General features: G+C 55.5%; 6 protein-coding genes across 6 annotated transcripts; 2 read left to right on the top strand and 4 right to left on the bottom strand.

Moving 5' to 3' along the window:
* Positions 1-301: 301 nt before the first annotated feature.
* On the bottom strand, positions 302-2,291 carry ACRALDRAFT_1078029 (carbohydrate-binding module family 35 protein; the record flags this gene model as incomplete). Its single annotated transcript, XM_071018724.1, has 5 exons — positions 302-1,187; positions 1,263-1,403; positions 1,531-1,698; positions 1,773-1,827; positions 1,898-2,291. The coding sequence occupies 5 exons, from the start codon at positions 2,289-2,291 to the stop codon at positions 302-304; spliced, it is 1,644 nt and encodes a 547-aa protein (XP_070872049.1).
* A 750-nt stretch (positions 2,292-3,041) lies between these two features.
* Positions 3,042-5,858, bottom strand: ACRALDRAFT_2037664 (uncharacterized protein). Its single transcript, XM_071020838.1, has 5 exons — positions 5,651-5,858; positions 5,470-5,577; positions 4,765-5,411; positions 4,281-4,660; positions 3,042-4,184 (listed from the first exon to the last, which is right to left on the bottom strand). Exons 1-5 carry the CDS (start codon positions 5,671-5,673, stop codon positions 3,333-3,335), a joined length of 2,010 nt encoding a protein of 669 aa, XP_070872050.1. The 5' UTR covers positions 5,674-5,858; the 3' UTR covers positions 3,042-3,332.
* Positions 5,859-10,035: 4,177 nt separating this feature from the next.
* Positions 10,036-12,839, bottom strand: ACRALDRAFT_2061376 (uncharacterized protein). Its single transcript, XM_071021972.1, has 5 exons — positions 11,950-12,839; positions 11,621-11,900; positions 11,353-11,564; positions 11,033-11,291; positions 10,036-10,956 (listed from the first exon to the last, which is right to left on the bottom strand). The coding sequence occupies exons 1-5, from the start codon at positions 12,141-12,143 to the stop codon at positions 10,264-10,266; spliced, it is 1,638 nt and encodes a 545-aa protein (XP_070872051.1). The 5' UTR covers positions 12,144-12,839; the 3' UTR covers positions 10,036-10,263.
* A 1,057-nt stretch (positions 12,840-13,896) lies between these two features.
* ACRALDRAFT_2037666 (uncharacterized protein) lies at positions 13,897-14,403 on the top strand. Its single transcript, XM_071020839.1, has one exon. It carries the CDS (start codon positions 13,992-13,994, stop codon positions 14,166-14,168), a length of 177 nt encoding a protein of 58 aa, XP_070872052.1. The 5' UTR covers positions 13,897-13,991; the 3' UTR covers positions 14,169-14,403.
* ACRALDRAFT_2112518 (uncharacterized protein) lies at positions 14,394-16,349 on the top strand (the record flags this gene model as incomplete). The annotated part of the gene is made up of 4 exons (XM_071023579.1): positions 14,394-14,624; positions 14,687-14,798; positions 14,866-14,971; positions 15,113-16,349. 4 exons carry the CDS (start codon positions 14,394-14,396, stop codon positions 16,347-16,349), a joined length of 1,686 nt encoding a protein of 561 aa, XP_070872053.1.
* A 79-nt stretch (positions 16,350-16,428) lies between these two features.
* ACRALDRAFT_1065969 (uncharacterized protein) lies at positions 16,429-17,674 on the bottom strand. Its single transcript, XM_071017255.1, has 3 exons — positions 17,402-17,674; positions 16,791-17,314; positions 16,429-16,713 (listed from the first exon to the last, which is right to left on the bottom strand). Exons 1-3 carry the CDS (start codon positions 17,402-17,404, stop codon positions 16,704-16,706), a joined length of 537 nt encoding a protein of 178 aa, XP_070872054.1. The 5' UTR covers positions 17,405-17,674; the 3' UTR covers positions 16,429-16,703.
* Between the last annotated feature and the right edge of the window lie 221 nt (positions 17,675-17,895).

Consider the following 17,895-nt stretch of genomic DNA (forward strand, 5'->3'; position numbering starts at 1 on the left):
CGGCCATGGATGACGCGGAGGAATATGGGAAGTACCTGAGGTACCTCGCCGTGCACACAAAGAGGTGATGTGACGATCGTTGATGCCCCGCGTTTGCGCTGCGTGGGACTTTCTCCACTGCCAGGGTGGGGGAAAGCTCGCAAATGCCGATGCCAACCGATACCGTGTTAATTGGAATTGTTTCAAACTTTCGCACAGTATTCACCCCTATCCTATTCGTATTTTCGAATCAACCCAGCCCCCTATTCTTATTTTGATGTCGGCAAGCAGACGACATATAGCCATGGCCCAAGAACAAAAACTACTCGAAAACCTCAAGACCGACCAGATCAGGAGCCCATTCACCGTCTGCAAAGGCGCCGAACGCAACCTGATTATCCTCGCCCTCCTCAAACCCGTCCACCTCGATCATGAGACGGCCCGTCTCCCACCAGTCCCCGCCGGAAACGGGGAAAGCCCACCTCTTCTCCTCCCCGCCGTTGACCGAAACAGTCATGTTGCGGGTGTTGGTGCCCCATCCCCATGCCGTATGGAAGTCGTACTCGTAGTTGATATAGTCGATTCCCAGCAGCTTTGTTCCGCTGCTCGAGGCCTGGACCGAGCTAAACGTGACACCCCCGTCCGACCCGATATACCCGACCTTGGACCCCACGGGCTCACAGTCGCCCGGGGAGCACCCCATCAGCTGGGCTGACCCCCGGAGATCCGCTTCGGCCGCCGGGTAATATCCTACAGACTGGGGCGGCGTCGCTTCAGAGATGTCCGAGAGGACCAGAATCTGCAGCTCGTGACCCTCCAGGCCGATGGTCTGCTGGCCCGAGATGACGCCAAGATCGGTGGCCTTCCAGACGTTCCGCGCAGTGGCGGACGCGATCCCGTACGAAGCCAGATCGACCTCGACCGTCTGGGATTCGTTTCTCCAGTTGGCGACGGCCAGCACCAGGCGGGAGCCGGACAGTTCGCCTAGGAACACGTCCCATTCCTCCTCGGTGTGGCGGCGTACCAGCTGTGCTTGCTTGGCTAGGGGATCTTGGTTGATGGCGATGATTTCCTCATTGGAGAGGACCGCCAACGACTCTTCCGAAATTCTGCCTAGATCGGCGCCAATAAGGAGGGGAGACTTTCCAATGGCCCACATGCCAAAGTGGAAGCGTTCTTCTTCGTAGGAGAGGCCGCCGAGACCGACACTGTTAGGTTCGAGAATGTCAGTGCCACCGGCCAACAGATACATAAAGACCAAAGGGTAGGTTCGAGGGCCCTACGTGAGCATGTCCCAATCTGCGAAAGCGCCGACAGTCGTGTGCTTGTAGTACCGTACAGCTTCGTTGGTAATGCGCCAGATGCTCCGCCATCCATTGTAGATGTCGTTGCTGATTCTCCAAGTGTTTCCAATTTCAGAGGCCCTGGTATCCATGTTAGAATAGTTTGCGGACTTCAATTTACAAGCAAGGGGCGAATATCCAACATGGCCGAAGAAAGGATGGCAATAATCAGGATAAAGAACAGAAGCCAAGGGAACTCATGTCTCACCATTCGCCAACATTAAACCCAATTCCCCATTGGCAAATAAAGTACTTGATATCACGGTCAACCGAGTCCAACTCGGCAGCCATCTTCTGGAACCTGGCTGGCGAACGAGACTCCTCCGAGTCGGCATCGACCATGTTATTCGGCGAGGTGGAGTAGCAGTTGTCATACCTGGAACCCTTCGTCAGCTCATAACCCACAGGGACAGGACCCCCGTCAGATAAGGGGCTAGATGTCTCTCTTACTTCAACGTATCTCCTCCCCACTCGGCGAAAGAAGCAGCATCAATCTCCTCGTATCCTAATCACCATGGTCAGAAAGCAGGAAGAAAACCAAGAAAGACGCCTGCTCTCGCCCCGAGTTCCCTTACCCAACGACGCAGGGAGATCGGTCGAGCCACACTGATAGTAGCCAGCCCCGGAATAGAGACCAAACTCGAGCCCCAGCTCGTGAATGGCGTCGCCGAGCGCCTTGCCTCCGGAAGGGAACAGCGTCTCGTTCCACTGCAACCGGCCGTCGGCGCCGCGCTCCGTCGTCATCCACCCGCAATCCGTCGTCACGGACGAGTACCCCAGGTCCGCGAGGCCGAGGCGCACGATGGCCTCTGCGTTCGACTTGATGTCGTCCTCGGTCGGCAGGCAGTTGTACGTGTTGTAACTGTTCCAGCCCATGGGCGGGGTCGGGGACCGCACCGTCGTGGCCTGCGTCTGGGACGCGAGGGCGGCCAGGAGGGGCAGTAGTCGTTTCACGGGAGCCGGGCCCATTGTCGAGTTTTGTCTGCTCGTTTTGTTTGTTCTTGTTGACAGGAGTACTGGGGACTGAAGTTCTGCTCTCTGTTCTCTGGGTCTAGTAGTCGAGACATTCAAGTCCCCAATGGCCTGACCTCTTCAAGACTATATATACATCGCGGCCATTGGCAATGGAGGTGTTCGATTCGTGCGCGTGGATGGATACCGGTTCAAAGACCTCAACGAGCTCACGACAGCATGGCATGTAACATGGAATAATTTAGTGGTGCGCTTGTTTCTGCAATACGACATGCGTCCATGCGATCTGCGGTCGCCGGTGACGTTGGAAGAAGCGGCAGATCGTCGACGATATAATCGGCCTACGGACTTCGGCAGTTCGCGCTATTTTCCCCCGATGCGAGACGGACCTCTCCTCCATCTTCGGCTCGCCTGCTCCGTAACGATTCCCGCCAGCTACCGTCGTTTATGCTGGCTGGGATGGTGGGGTGGGTGCATAAGCTTGATTTATTGTCCGGCCTCAGTAAGATACAGGACTCCTGAGATCATTAGAGCATACCAACTGTCATCATTATAGCCCCTGGGCCCTATACACCAGAGAAATGGTTCTCCCCTCTTGGGTACTGACGGGGAACCTGCTCCCGGAATATACAGCGTCCTTTGGCTGTTCGTATCGTACAAGCACATCTACTTAAGGAGCACACAGCCCGGCACATAAGCAACTTGAGTCAAGAGTCACTCCTACACACAATGAAGCGGGTCAAAAAGTCAAAAATATAGACGTGTTTCGAAAGGACTGTCACATCGGCTATCAAAAGCTCGGGTATATACTATGAAGCAAAAAGATCAACATCTCAAGATGCCGTCCCCGCACTCGCACCTGAAGCCCATCCAACGAACAAGCCGAAAAGAATGTCAACTATAGTAGCCAACGGCCCAAAGATGGCGACATCTTAAGGTATCTGAAAGCACCTGTGGTGGTAAACCCGTGACGCACACTCAACATGGACGCTGGAGAGACAAGAAAATCAAACAATGGGGAACTGAGGCAAAATCCGTCTAGTCCTGGCTCTTGTCCCCCGCCGTGACGGTCTGCTTCTCCGTGGGTGGGGAGTCGCTCCCCTTATTATCCGAGGAGGCGTCGCTGCCGTCACGCTGCTTCTCGGCACCGGCATCACCACCAGGGGCAGCAGCCTCCTGCTCAGCGGCGGGAGCCGCGCTGGGCGTGTCAAAGGTGTAGAGGGGCTCGAGTTCGGCGTCGCGCTGGAAGAAGACCCACCGCTTGATGAACCACGGAAGCGCCTTGGTGAGCTGGTACTTGGCGAAGCGGGACGTGGGGAGGGCGAAGACGTAGTCGAGCTCCTCGAGCGTCCGCTGCTTGGTCTCGGGCACCCAGAAGAAGATCATGATAAAGGCGATAAAGTTGAAGCCCGCGTAGAGACCAAAGGCGCCGACCGTGCCGAAGCGGTCGAGGATGAAGGGGAAGGTCATGCCGAGGATGGAGGCCCAGAAGAGGCACGTCGCGACGGCGAAACCCATGCCGACCTCGCGGTGGGAGAGCGGGTAGACCTCGGCCGAGTAGGTGAAGGGCACGGGACCCTCGCCGGGCGAGTAGAAGGCGGCGAACAGGTACACGAAGAGCGTGACGAGGGCGGTACGGGTGATGCCGTACTTCTCCTGGTCAAGGAGCGTCAGGCAGCCAGCGACGAGCAGGGTCCAGGTCATCTGGGGGAATGTGAACAACAGGAGGGAGCGGCGGCCGAAGGTGTCAATGGTCCAAAAAGCCGGGAAAGCGAAGAGCCAGTTGACCAGACCAAAGCCAAAGGAGCCTAGCAGAGCTTGGTATTCGGACTGGCCCGCCTCGCGGAAGATGGTGGTAGAATAGAAAGCGATGATGTTGATACCGCACATCTGAAGAGGCGGGGTTAGTCGTTTGTCGTTTGTCACAGGGATCAAAAGAAAATAGAAGAATAAAAGGGGGAGTTCGAAATTGGGAATAGAACCTACCTGCTGGGCAATCATGACAGTAAACGCGGCGAGGTTGGCGCGGCGCACACGGGGAATGGTGAAGAGCTGGACGAAGCGGGTGACGTAGTTGTTCTTGCTCAGGATCTGGTGTTCAATGACGAGCTGGGCATGGATGGCGTACATATCGCGGGCCACCTGGATCTGGTCGTGCCGCAGCTGCATCATCGACTTCCATGCGTCGGCGTAGCGATCCTTCTTCATGTACCAACGGGGCGACTCGGGGCAGAAGTAGATGAGGAGGAGCAGCGGGACGGCAGGGATAAAGGGGGCTCCGAGCATGAGGCGCCAGTTGTGCTTGGCGTTATAAAGACCCAGGTTGACGGCGGTACCAAGCATGATGCCAAAGGCAGTCCACATTTCTAATCGATGGTCATTAGCTGCTGTTTTGGGCGTTGCGACTTGCGAGTGGTCGAGAGACGAAAAGAGTGAAAAAAAAAAAGAGGATAGGGAGAGGTAGACTCACGCCACGACATGACCAGGGCACCACGAATCGAAGCGGGCGAGTTCTCTGCAGCGTAAATAGGGACGGTGGCGGCCTTGGAACCCATTCCGATACCCATGAGGAGACGACAAGCCAGCTGCTGGCCCCAGGTCTGGGCGAAAGCAGAGCCGATCAGGGGCCAGATACAAAAGTGGGCGGAGAACCAGATGACACCGCGGCGACCAAAGTAGTGATTCAGGGGATCGGCAAGCCAGCAACCGCAAAAGGCGCTGCCCAGGTACGGACCGGCGTTGAGGATGCCGAGGATGAACCTGTCGCGGACGCTGTCGGATTCGATGCCGTAGTATTCCGGGAGGAAGATGTTGGCGCCGTTCACGCCGGTCTGGTCCCAGCCCTGGACGGCGGCACCGATGGAGCAGGTGGCGATGGTGAGGATGAGCTTCATGGGCATGCGCCACTTGTGCTTCGCCTCGAGCCTGAGGACCTCCTTTTCCTCCTCGGTGAGGGCTTCGGGTCCGGTGATGTCGGCGTACCCCTCGGGGTTCTGGGCGATGAGGGCGCCCTTGCGGAAAATGGCTTCGTGTTCGGCCAGGTTCTTCTCTTGGACGAAGACGGCGACGTCGGACATTAGTTGCTCATAAGAGACTCCCTCGAGGGGGTTCTTGATTCTACCCGGCTTGTGAGTATTCACCGGGCCACATTGAGGGTGGAGAGGGGCATGCGTACTTGGCCTCAAGATTCTCATTAATAGTATTGGGATCATATTGAGTCGGAACGGCGCCCTTTTCGTTGGCCGTCTCGATATGTTGTTCGGAGGTAGCCGCCGTCTTGCCGCTGAGAGGAGTGTTAGCGATCATAGCTATGATGGGGTTGGTTCACGTCTCGGACGTTGTCAGTCAGTTCTTACGCGGCCTGGGTATCGTTCGCCATGGTGGATGGCGGGCAAAGGAGAGGGGGCAGGAAGTCAGTCGAGAGCTGTCTGGCCCAGGGGAGTAGTGTAGTTGCAGAGGGGAGAGGAAGGGAGGAGAGACGAAAAAGAGAGAGGAGAGGGGAAGTGAAAGGTAGTTAAACAGCAAGGCGACACGCGACAGACACGGTGTAAAGCTCGTATCCATGACTTCGGAAGGTCGGGCCCGGGGCGCTTCTTATAGACATGGTACGAATATGTGTATAGGTAGATGGCCCGGTCAACGGAGCTCGGGCGAGACACGGGCGACCCAGCAGCATGGGCGTGAGTTTGGGGAAGCTAGGGACCAACAGGACAGTCCCATTGCAGCGTCTTGCTAGAAAGTAGTGACCGCTCCCATCCACAAGGCTTGCTTGCTGCATTGGTGAGCCGACCCCGCCAGCCACGAGATCCCACATTCTTCCCTCTCTCCCCACTGGCGTGGCGGGCGTGAAATGGGGATCCTCGATGTTCGGGGGGGCCCTGTCACGTTTTCCCCACTACGCCTACCCCATATCCCATATGGCGGGGGATAAAGGGAGGGAGGGAGGATGAGTGATCCGCTGGTCTCATCCATGCTCGTGTCCAAGCTCGACCAAGCGAGCTCGCCGCTCGCGTAAGAGGCGAGGCGCAAAGGGCTTACGGGTCATGGCCTGCAGCCCTGCGCCAATGCTCACGTCTGCATGATTTGACTCTGAAAGTTTCTGAACCATGGGACGACCATGACGGGTCCGGGATTGGATGATGAAGGGCTGTCGTTGGTTCAAGTGGTTCAAGTGGCTCAAGAACAAGGAAGGGAGGTTGGGGCAGGCCGCACGAAGTACGAGGAGGAGAATACAGCGGGTCAGCAAAAGTAATGGAACATGGGAACATAATGGCTATCCTCACCCCGGGGGCGTGAGGGGTAGAAAGTTTAAATCTGAATCATCCGAAGGCGGCGTTTTGAGGTATCTAGGACTTTTAAAGCAGCTGTTGAGCTTGGGATTACATGTCAGAGAACATTGAAGGCTGTTCTCGAACCTGGCTCAAACTACCTAGGTACCTACTTTACCTATGCTCACCTTTAGCGACTGTAGTACAAAGTACGAGATAACCCAGGTAATCGTATAATTATATTTATATCATCACGGACTTTGCGCCGCATGCGGATGGGGAAGCTGGGGATTTCCAAGTCTCCCATTTCAGTCATGCAACTTTGCGATAGGCAATGGTAGTCGAGAGTTGTTCGTACTTTATTCCGCATTGTTTCGTGTGATTGAAAGCAGACCAGTATCAGTGTTCATCTCACAGTCACTCGCAAGACATTCCATTGTCGTGCCATGTTTTTTTCCGTCGTTTGCGGGTTGAGTCAATTCACTTCTGTATAACCGACTTTTCTCTTCTCGTCTAGCAATCCCTCTCTCTAGTACTCTAGCAAGGAATGCCGCGATTCGATCTCGATCGCTTCCTGCTTCCTCCCCGAGTTCGTTCACCTTGACCTGGTTCGATGTTTTGCGCTTCGAAACCTGCGTGGTTGTACCAAGTACGTTGTACTGTACAACGTACTTCGTACATAAGCGTCGAGCGGGAGCCGGTGTGTCCAAGGTAGGTCAGGTCAGGGGTCCAAGAGGGCCAAGGCGGCCAAGAGAAAAACCCCATCTCTCCCCACTCCCCGACCCCTGTTCGCCCAGTCACAATCCTCCCGTCAAGTGCCAACCAAGGCAGGGGGTGTGCCCTTCATTTATCATTTTCTTTTCTTTTCATTATTCTTAGGTAAAAGTGCCAATCACTCGCTTTGGGAGGAGGGAAGAGGGGAGAGCCAAAAAGGTGGGTAGGACAAGGTCAAGAAGGACAAGATGGATAACGAGGGACTGGGAGGTGTGTGGGTAGAGGTAAGACAGACAAGTCGGACAAGAAAGACAAGAAGGACAAGAGATAAACAAGCTCCATTGGCGTTTTCGTTTTTCCTTTTTTCCTTCTTTTTTGGCCATTGGCACAGCCAAGGCAGACTAATGATGCTCAACATGAGCTTGATCAGACGGTTCATACCCCAGAAGCTCCTCTTTTGATGTCCCAGTGTTCCCTCCTCTGTCTTCGTCTCTTCTCAACCCAGACTTCTCGTTCCTTCTGGCTCACTTGATCGCCGTTGTACCGTACAACGTACCTACAACCATCTCGTCCGATTCCAACATTATTCTCCGGACAAGGAACGGGGGCCTACGTCATTAGGGACAAAAGCCGTCCCGGGTAAGGATCAACGGGTGCCAAGGGTAGTGTACAGGGGTCCTAGCGCTTAGCCAACGATTCTCGGCACTCCCATAGGGCCCTGTCGGCTTCCCTGGGAAGGCAGGTCGAAGGGCAGAATATGGGCAGCGGACAGCTTGCTGCTGAGAACCATGCCGCTAGCGAACAAAGACGAACCTCGACGCTGCGGCGTTACTTTAATAGTATTAGTCGGTCATCCAAGTATACAACGTACACGTTGTATATGTACAACGTATCGGCCCGATGCCCATACCGGGAAAAGTCCCAACACAGGCGGAGGTGATGCGGGGGTGAGATAGTGTACGTACAAGTAGCCCCTTTCGCTCGCTTCATATCTCAGCTAATAATTACAACCATTATTACTGTATCGAGTCGAGTACAAGAGGATGAACCAAAATCCGAGGGCATGGGGCGCGCGAAGGATTCGGCATCCCTGAAGTCCTACTTCGTCCATCTTACGAGGTACTACGGTACCGTGCCCAGCGGTGGGCGACGTTGCTGGGCCAATGAAAACGGGACCTGCCGTTTTGCAAAAGGAATCCAATCACGCCAAGAAGGAGAGGAATGATCGCTGTGTGCGTCCTTCGCACTACAACGTACATATGCTTTCCCTTCCTGGCCCTAGTTGTCCTGGCCTTGAGAGAGGAAATGGTAGGTACGAAGAGCAAACATTGTGGCTTTTTCGACATATCCGGCAGTTGTATGATGGCTGCGGTCGGTGGCTCGTTTCCCGCTGCGGGTGGCCGTCATCCCGTCTTAAGCCCCTACTAGCCCTCTTTCCGGTACCGTCTCTGTTTCCCGAGTGGACGCCTCCAACAAGCAATCGAAACGGTGCTACCAGGTCAGGTCGACGCTACCGTTATTACCGAAAACATGAAATGATTTTCCCCGCTCCCCCTCCATTTCAACAACAACCCCGGCCCCCCCCTCCTCCCCCCCTTTCTTTGCCGGTACAACGTAGGTTTGACGACTCCACGAGGAGTGCCAAGCCAGAGGAGGATGGAGGATGCCTTGTGCCCGGGGCGGTTAAGAGAGCCCTTTTCTACACTCGTTGAAGGAGCAAACAATAGCCTTGGCCTCTCACACGAGGTCGAAACACTTGAAGCGAATGATGTACATGTGGGCTTTCCTAGAGGCTGCCCAGCCACCAGTGCGACTACGTTGTACGCAGGCGGCATACTACAAGGCACTCAGAACTGGTCGTTGGGTTTGTACACCAACGAGTCTGGGGAAAATGTGGTTCGTTACAGTGGGTGTGTATCAAGGTATTCGGGTCCAACAAGCTCATCGGCTAAGCTTGAGATGGATGCTTGGAGAATACTGGAGACGCGACCTGCCAATGACTGATCGTCCATGTGGGCTGCGTTTCCCCGGGACCGCAGGACCACGAGGTTCGAACATGGCTCTCCTGTAGTGTAATGGTGAAGCGGCTCAAGAAAGGCGCTGGTGTCGCCTCGGCCTCCTCCAGGGACTTTGGTAGGGTCTCGTCTCGGTAAACACGCGAATGGAAGCGCCAAGATGAGGAAATCCAGGGTTTTCGAGGTCTTTTCGCAACCTTGTCAATACTTGTCTGCGCATGCTGCGCAGGTGAGGTGAGAAATGACCATCCTTGCGCGCGCTCTGAGCCAAGACTGCACCGCGGGTGTCGTCACCGTTCTGGTGCAGAACGAGGTGGTTTGCAACCGTCCAACGGCGCCTTGGGCCAGTTGACGGATATTTGGAGATGGATGGGTGGAGGTTGAGAGAAAGATAGAAACCAGCCGTTCTCAATCTGAAACGCTGATCTTGAAAAGTCGAAAGACAAATGATCCGGAGTTGGCTGCCGGAAGGGGATAATGGCCAACGTTGGAAATCGTTGCCCAGTGTGGGTCTACTAAAGACACGTGATGCACCCCACAACTAATTTCTGTGCATAATTAATATGTACACCAGCGCACAAGACACAACTTAGGGGTACGAGTACGTTGTACGTTGTATTTGTGTATTTCCTCCACGAGTTCCTTCCTTGCAGTAGAAATCGGTCTGGAGTGGATAATATCCTCCATCGATCTCGCCTGGCGACTAAACTATATCCATCTTGTAAATGTTCACTCTTTTCTTTTAGTCCAGACTCCGTGATCTAACCTTTATGTGTGCCTGCGTGGGGAATAACGAGACCCTCCTACCGACGATGAGCTGACAAGGTCTGTGATGCAATGGGCGTGGAACTGACGGCTGGTTGCCATTTCAATGATCTCGCTATATTACCTACGCTTTCCAACTAAATAGGCGGATAACCCGACGTCAGGCCACTGACAGATTGTCCCTGGGGTCTTGACACGAACTGTACATCAGAGCCCCCATCTCTCCACCATCTCCCTCTGCTTTCCGCTCTGTGCCCAATTCTTGCGTCCGGCTGGCGACCTTGCAGATTGAATCTCGTCCACACGCGCCTGAACCTTGGCAACCTCCTGTCCCAGCACCGTGATGGACCCCTCAATGTCCGGGTCCACGAGCTTGACGTCCGGCCCGAAGGGACTCTCGGCGAGCACACTGTCGCGCAGGAGCTGCACCGCCCGTCGCGCGTCCGCGAGGTGCGCCGCTGTCGCCTGCTCGAAAGATTCCTGGGCGTTGAGCGCCACATCGTCCGCCTTTGCCTCTCGCTCGGCCAGGGTTCGAGCCAGGATGGGGATGGCATCCCAGTCGCTGGCTGCGGGGCCCAGGCGCTGGGACGAAGAGGAAGCGGAAGACGGCGCCACGTCGATGGCGAGCATGCGAAAGAGGGCTTCGAGCGGCGACTCTTCGGGCAGGCCGGAGGAGCGGCGGTCCCAGCTTGATTTGGAGGCTGCATCCCTTCGGACACGAATAGGCGATTCGGGCTGGGGGGGTGGCGCCGTCTTACTCGGCGACACGGAGGGAACGGCCAGGTGCGTCTTGATCAAGTCAGCCAAGTCGGATACCGCTGCTTGATGGGAGCGAAGCGTCGAGATATGAGGCGACAGGCTGTCTAGGCGGCCCAAGAGATGGTCGAGACATGCGTTGATCTGCGGCCAAGTTAGCATTCCTCGAGCCCTTCCCTGGGGCGTTTCCAGTGACAGCCTCAAAAAAGGAAAAGCTCACGTATACGACCGCGACGGCCATCCTGTTGATGGACTGGCCGTTCTTGGCCGACACTGATTTGAGCGCTGGCTCGAGGTACTGCTGTTCGGTTGACATTTGAGCTACGGGGAGGATCTCGGCATATAGAGACTCGACCTCCTCTTGTAACGCTTTGACGTCCTCCGCCGAGGCATCGCCATGGCGGGGCGCTGTATGGAGCGCCTCGAGGTAGAGTCTGTCAAGCTTTGTGCGAGTCGTCTCAACGACACTCTTGATGAGCCTTCACCAAGTCAGTTCCTATCGTTGGCAAGCATTGGGATACCAAGAAGCCGGAATGCTACCTCATGCAGATCTCTCGGAGTCTCTCAACGTTCTGCGTCTCCTTGGGATCTTCCGGGTCGAGTTCCCAGCCCAGTTTCTGCAAGCTCGACAGAAGCTTGTCGTCAGAGTGGAGAAGCTCGTCGACAATTCGGCTCAGGTCATCGTCGGCGGCCTTGGACTGGTGTTCCAAGTCGGTAACTCGGAAGCTCAATTCCCTAGAGAGATCTTCAACCTGTTTGCATGGTTAATAGCCTAATGAGCCAAGGTCTTCAATGGAGAGAGGCCTACAGTGGTCACAAGTCTTTTGCGCTCGGCATCCTGCTTAGCGGCCCTCTTTTCCGCCAACCTCGCGCGCGTGTCAGCGGCTTTGGCATCGCCATCAATGAGCTTCGCGAGCGCATTGTGGTGTTGTTTTAGGGTCTCCGTCTGTCGGGTGATGGAGGCCGTGGACCTGTCGAGCTCCTCGATCGCCGTCCTGAGTTCTTCTTCCGTGACGGCTGGAACAACAGTCAAATCCTCGGAGGCCACGAGCTGATCCACCTCACCAGACTGGTCGAGTGACGAGTATCTGTGGCCTTGTGAGTTTCGTCCGCACAACGGCATCAGGAGGGTCTTACAGCGCAAGCTCGCCTTGGGAAAGTAAATTGTCGGGGCCCAAGTGAAGGCTTGCCCATTCTTTGAACGCAGGGCCGTGGGTCGGGTCATCCAAGGCTGCCTTGAGGGCTGAGTCGTCAATACGAATACCCGTATCGAACTTTCTTAGCAGCCCACTGAGTGTCGCAACATCCACAAGACCGTCTCCTGAAGCCATAGTATGTGAGGTAGAGCTGTGATTGGGTGAGGCAACAGTAAACGGATAAGAAAATCCGATTGCCTCAAACGATGGGGCGGTGGGAGCGGTGTCACAGGCCGACACGTTGGACGAGAAAGCGCGATAAGGTAATCGAATAGACAGCTAGTCTAGCCACCTCGATGTGGCGGGCGGAGGACCCTGCTGCTGTCCGAGTAGACGCAGGGGCTGATCCGGGGAGTTGAGACGACAGCTCACCCGCAACGGACCGAGATGGCAGGCACGGATGTTACCAGAACACCACAGTGCCGATGAAGGGGGAAGAATAATCTGCTTTGAGGCAGGTGGCCGGCGAACGTTCGAAAATGATTCCGGCGGTGTATGTGGATGGGGCCCGGGAATGGATGGACGTAGCACGACAACCCCAGACGCGGGCAAAGTTAACCGAGTGCCGCTTCGCGTGCGCCGATACACGACGTCAGGATTCCGGGGACGCTGGAAAGCAGACCACGGTGCAACGAGGAAGGATCCTCGATAGGTCGTGGGTGAGACGAGACCTCAGTACACACTCGGGTTGCTCAGAATCAAGTCGCAGCGGGACGACGACTGGCGCAGAACAGTAATGGCCGATATGGAGTATGAGAGTATATATGGGCCTAATTGGGCAATGGGACTAGGCGAAGGCGTGAGTTGTCGGCTGGATGGCGACGTTGTTGTCCAACGGTCAAGGAAGCAAACATTGAAAGCGCATGTTAGGCCTCTGAGAAGTGCATCGACGTTGGCATCTTAGGTAACCCGGTACCTTATCGATCGTGGAAATATTAAGCGATCCAATCAGAAGGCGTCTTTTTATCTTATAGCAAAGTACCTGGATACCTGCGAAGAGCGGGGTCCCGGACATCGGGACGGCACAGGCCGGTACACTAATGACCGGTGCTATCATGGCGGGGAATTCGTGGAGGAAGGCGTCAGGCGGGACCATCCGGAGATGTCTGTAAGGCTGTATCTATCCGAGGCCCGAAACATTTGCCCACGTCGTCCCGGACTGCTTCGTTAATCACTTCAAGTTCTCCCTCTGGTTCTGCCCCCCCCGGCCGGACGGTTCGCAGTACGCACATCAATGATCAGAGGCACCTCACTGGGACCCAGGGTTCGTGGTTGGACGTGTCGCTATTGGCGGGATAATCAGTGCAGTATGTATGCTAAGGACCAGAAACCTAGAGGCTAGAACGTCCGGACGTCTGCCGTCGTTTGTCGGCAACCACAAACGCAACAGCTGCCCTACGAGCACCTCCGCGTCACTGCAAGGGGAAACCTGAAATGTACCATAGTTTACCATGGTCGGTATCTTGTCACCTCTATAGAATGGCAATGGCGTGCTAAATGTGTCTTGATTTGGATCCAGCCATTCGGTACTTGTTATGCCACAGTACTTGGAGTAGTCGCCTGCTGTTCCGGCGGGCAAAGTCGTCACTTCAAAACACGTACACTGGAGTTCTTGCTACAGGGGCTTAGTCCAACCGGAATCCTCTCGGACTAGCGCGGCCTGACGTGTTGACGTGTGTGGTGGTTTGACAAACGAACCTCGAAAAGAGAGATACGGGGGGACTTGGCCTGTTTGTTCTGTTTGTGGGCTGGCAACAGCCAACTCAAGTGTGACAGGTCATCTTGATACTCCTATATTCTTGGCCTCCGTGTGGAGTCTCAGGGAGAGTGAAAATACACACTTTATCACTTGCTCAGGTTAAGATCTGAGTTTGCGGTGAAATAGATAGACAGGCAAGAGCCATATTTGTTAGGTGCGTTGGCCTATTCAATGTGCAATCACCCAGTTACGTAGTGCCTATATGCAGAGATTATCTAGTATCCATGGCAAGAACGCAAAAGAGATTTACTCTAAGGATATTACGTGCGTCTTTCACTCTTGCCAAAGAAAGTACGCGGGTAAGTGCGCGAGTGCCTGTTATTCTTAAGCTCTTGCCGTGTTTAAAGACTCAATCACCACCAACTCTTCCTATATCCTGCCCGCGTGTAATAACTTTTTAGAATCTCACGTCTTCTCTTTGCCTTCGTGCTAGTAACCGCGGACCCCTGAACTGAAACAACAACTTCCATCACGAGTTGCATCTGCTTTGGCTATCTTACCTTCAGACATGATCTAAAGATCAAATGCTTGGGCGCTTCGTCACCTGGTCCCAGAAACTGATCATGGGGCCAATCTCTTACCTTAACCGTTGTCTGAGACAGCTCGGGGCCAGCCGCGTGATTCGCATGCCGTCTGTTCGTGCCGCGGCAGGAGTTGCTGGCCAGCTGTTCTGGGTTGTCGTGCTCTACCTCCTCAGCGAGCTCCTGATATGGAGTATCAGTATTGCTCTCCGACAGGCGGCGTTGGAGTATTTCAAGACGATTTTTGGCATGGTCGTTGTCTTCCTATCCATGACTCTTCTGAACCAGGTTTGCAAGACCTCGGATGAGTTTTATCACCTCAGGATCAAGTCCAAGGTGAGTCTCAGACAACTTGCCATGTCTCGGCTCAGACTGGTTACTGACAGGTCACCTACCAGGTCGATTTTATCAACAAGAACCTAGGCCTGGGTTTCCCCGTGCCCCTTGTGGCCATCGATCAGGATGAAACACTGAGTGGAAAGGAAATTGGCGCAGTCATCGGAAATTTCGGTACGTTATATCCATCTGGTCTGGCTTCCGTTCCGTTTACCACTAACAGTGATATCGTATCTTGTAGTTCTTACCAACATCATTTTCTGGCCTTTGATCTTCGTACTGGCCTGGGCATTCTTAGCTGGCGTCTCCCGTCTCCCCCGCTATGCCCCTCGCAAAGTGAGAACAGCGTCACCAAGACCTGGCCCTGAACAGTCGAGCTGTGTCTCTGCGCGGCCTCCTCAGATCGAGCTACCCCAGCCCTCAGTGCGGAGCTTGTCTGACGACGCCAGCACTCTCCGGCACTCAGCTGCAGGCTACCTGACAGACAGGGAAGGCACGTTGGTGCCTGACTCCAGGGCCGCGTCGACCTACTTTAGCGACATTGAGAATATCCCTCCCCAACCAGAGCCACAACAGCCGCAGCAAGAAGTGCCTAAGCTGGACGAGGCAAGCAAGGAAACGAGCAATGAGGAAAGTGGCAGCCGCCAGAGGATCTCGGCCTCGCTCATAAAGAGATACTACCCCATCGTCCTCTCCCTGTTCTTCGTTGTCACAGTCGCCATCCCGGTATCTCACCAGACGGGCGATGACCGCCTCCTGGACGGTTGCGTCATGTGGTTCACATGGATCACGAGTACCAGGCTCCAAGGCATGCTCACGAACCCGGGCCCGAGTTCCAAACCGCCATCCACCCCGCTGGTCTCGAACGCCAAACGTGCCCTGATCACCCTCCTCAATCCAGTCCTCCTCACCTCCCTCGCCATGACGGCTTATACCAGGGCCAAATCCGCCGCGACCAACACGCCGCTCTCCACCGCTCTGGCGACCTTCACAAGCGGCACTCCGCTCTCGGACCTATGGTCGTACCAGGCGTCGATCTACCCGCTGAAGCCGTCGCAAACGGCGCACTTTGGAGCAGGCGACGCCGCCCTCTCGCTACTGGAGAGCGGAATCGTGGTCTGGGGTTTCAAGCTGCATGAGTGCAGGTCGCAGCTCGCCTCCCGCGCGGGCGTGGTCGTGATCCTCGTGTCCGCCGCCGCCGCCGCCCTAAACGCCTTTGCGGCGCCGCTTCTGGGCCACTTCGCGCTCGGTTTAGCCGCGGCGCCCAGTTTGGCCTTTTCGGCACGGTGCACTACGCTCGCTTTGGCGCGGCCGGCTGTCGAGGCATTGGACGGGAACCACGTCGTCAACGCGGCCTTGGTGGTGAGCAACGGCATCGTGGGACAGTTGCTTTATCCGTTCGTGCTCGGCAAGCTGGGCGTCGTGGACGCGCCTGGTAGCCAGGGGAATGATGCGGAGAAACAGCAGCAAGAGGGTCAAGAGCAAACGCGGCCTGGAGTGGTATGCGACGGTGGGGATGCCAATGTCCGTGATGGCGCGATGATTGTCGCTGCAGGCACAACTATCGGGATCAACGGCGCTGCCATGGGTGTCTCCTACTTATACGAACGCAAGAGTCGGGCGGCGCCGTATGCAGCCTTGTCAATGACCGTGTTTGGTGTCATGACGGTGGTGTTCACGGCGGTGGAACCCTTCCGGGGTACTCTGAAGGCCCTGATGCGGTGAGAGGAAGTTATAGAGTTTACGGGAAGGGAAGGAAAAAAGATACGAACGGCGGATTGCGACTCTGTTACCAGTTAGGCCAGGCCACCTTGCCTGAGAAAAGTTCTCTGCATACGAATTGGGGCCTGGGGAAGGTTAAAAAAATAAAAGTTCTGGTTTTCCTTTACTCGCTTTTCCTGGCTGGCAGACTGGGTACACGCCCAGAGAGAAAAAGATACAATATAAATATAGTCCCGCAAATGACTGCGGACGCTTTACCCAAGGTAGTTCACGGTGGTAGACCTCGCTGTATTTCAGATCCGACACCGCCATTCTCGTTGCCCGCTCGTCCACGTAGTCCGGTCGCGCATACGTAAACTACTCCAGCCTGCAGTAGGTGTCAGGAGTTATGGCATGGTCAAGCCTGGTTTATGGCAAGGGGGAAGAAGGGAAAAAGAGACCAACCTCTCAATCAGATGCAGACCGCTGGCTGTCTCGACAATCCCGGAAAGCTCGCCGACCTTGAGAGAAAAGGCGGCATCCTCAAACTCGCGCTGCATATCGCCCTTGCCAAAGTAGCCCAGGTCCCCCCCTTTGCGAGCACTGCTGCAGTCGCTCTCGGTAACGGCGAGTTCGGCGAGGGAAGCCTGGCCGGAACGAATCTTCTCCTCGTAGCCGCGAAGGATGGAGTGGGCCTCGTCCTTGGAGCGCTCGATCCGTTCTTGGCGCCAGGACGACGGGCGGCGGCTGTTTTCGTGCTTGACCAGGAGGTGGGCGGCGCGGATCTTGCCCTCGGGGATCTGGCCTGGCGGGGCTGGAGGTGCGGCGGCGGCGGAGTGGTGTGTGGCCATGTACCGCTTCAGTTTTTCCGTGTCGGTGCCTGGGGGAGGTTCCCAGCGGGAGACCTTGTCGGTGGTGTTGAAGTAGTAGGGGAGGTTCTTCGAATTGGAGTGTCGGACCTCCCAGTGGGCGGGGAGACCAGTGTCAGCCTGCGGGGGAGCAGGGCGTCCGAGTGTCAACAGGAGGACAGGACCAGAAGACGAGCGAAGCTTTAAAGGGAGGTTCTTCTTTCATACCATGGTTGCAGACTGGAAACTGTATGCCTGTGCGAACTACTGTGATCTTCCTGTCTGGTCTGGGGTGGGCAGCGGGTATAGACGAAAGCAGGGAACTCTCGACCTAGTACCTGGAAGCGTATGTGCGGCCGGAGAACAGGCGAATTGCAAGCGATCGAATGGAACGAATGTCGTGCGGGGGGAAGGCAATGAGATTGGGAGTGTCGGAGGAAACACTAAACGAGTCGCGAAGTTATGAAGTGGGAGAAGAATTGGAATTGGCTCTAGATGCTGTTATAATGGAGGAACTGGACAAAGATCAATGTGCCAAAGGGGAGGTCGACGAGCGAGGAGGTACCTAGGTATCTAGGACCACTTCCTTCCAATGAGAGACGACAGAAGCAAGTCACACATCACGAAAGATCCACAGGAAAGACTGGGGCCATGACTGGAAGTGGGAAGCTGGGGAAGCTAGGTACTGTACCTATTCGTAGGTACTTACCAGCCAAAGAGGG

This window comes from Sodiomyces alcalophilus (genome assembly GCF_042370955.1).
Source record: "Sodiomyces alcalophilus JCM 7366 unplaced genomic scaffold ACRALscaffold_8, whole genome shotgun sequence".
Classification (NCBI taxonomy): Eukaryota; Fungi; Ascomycota; class Sordariomycetes; order Glomerellales; family Plectosphaerellaceae; genus Sodiomyces; species Sodiomyces alcalophilus.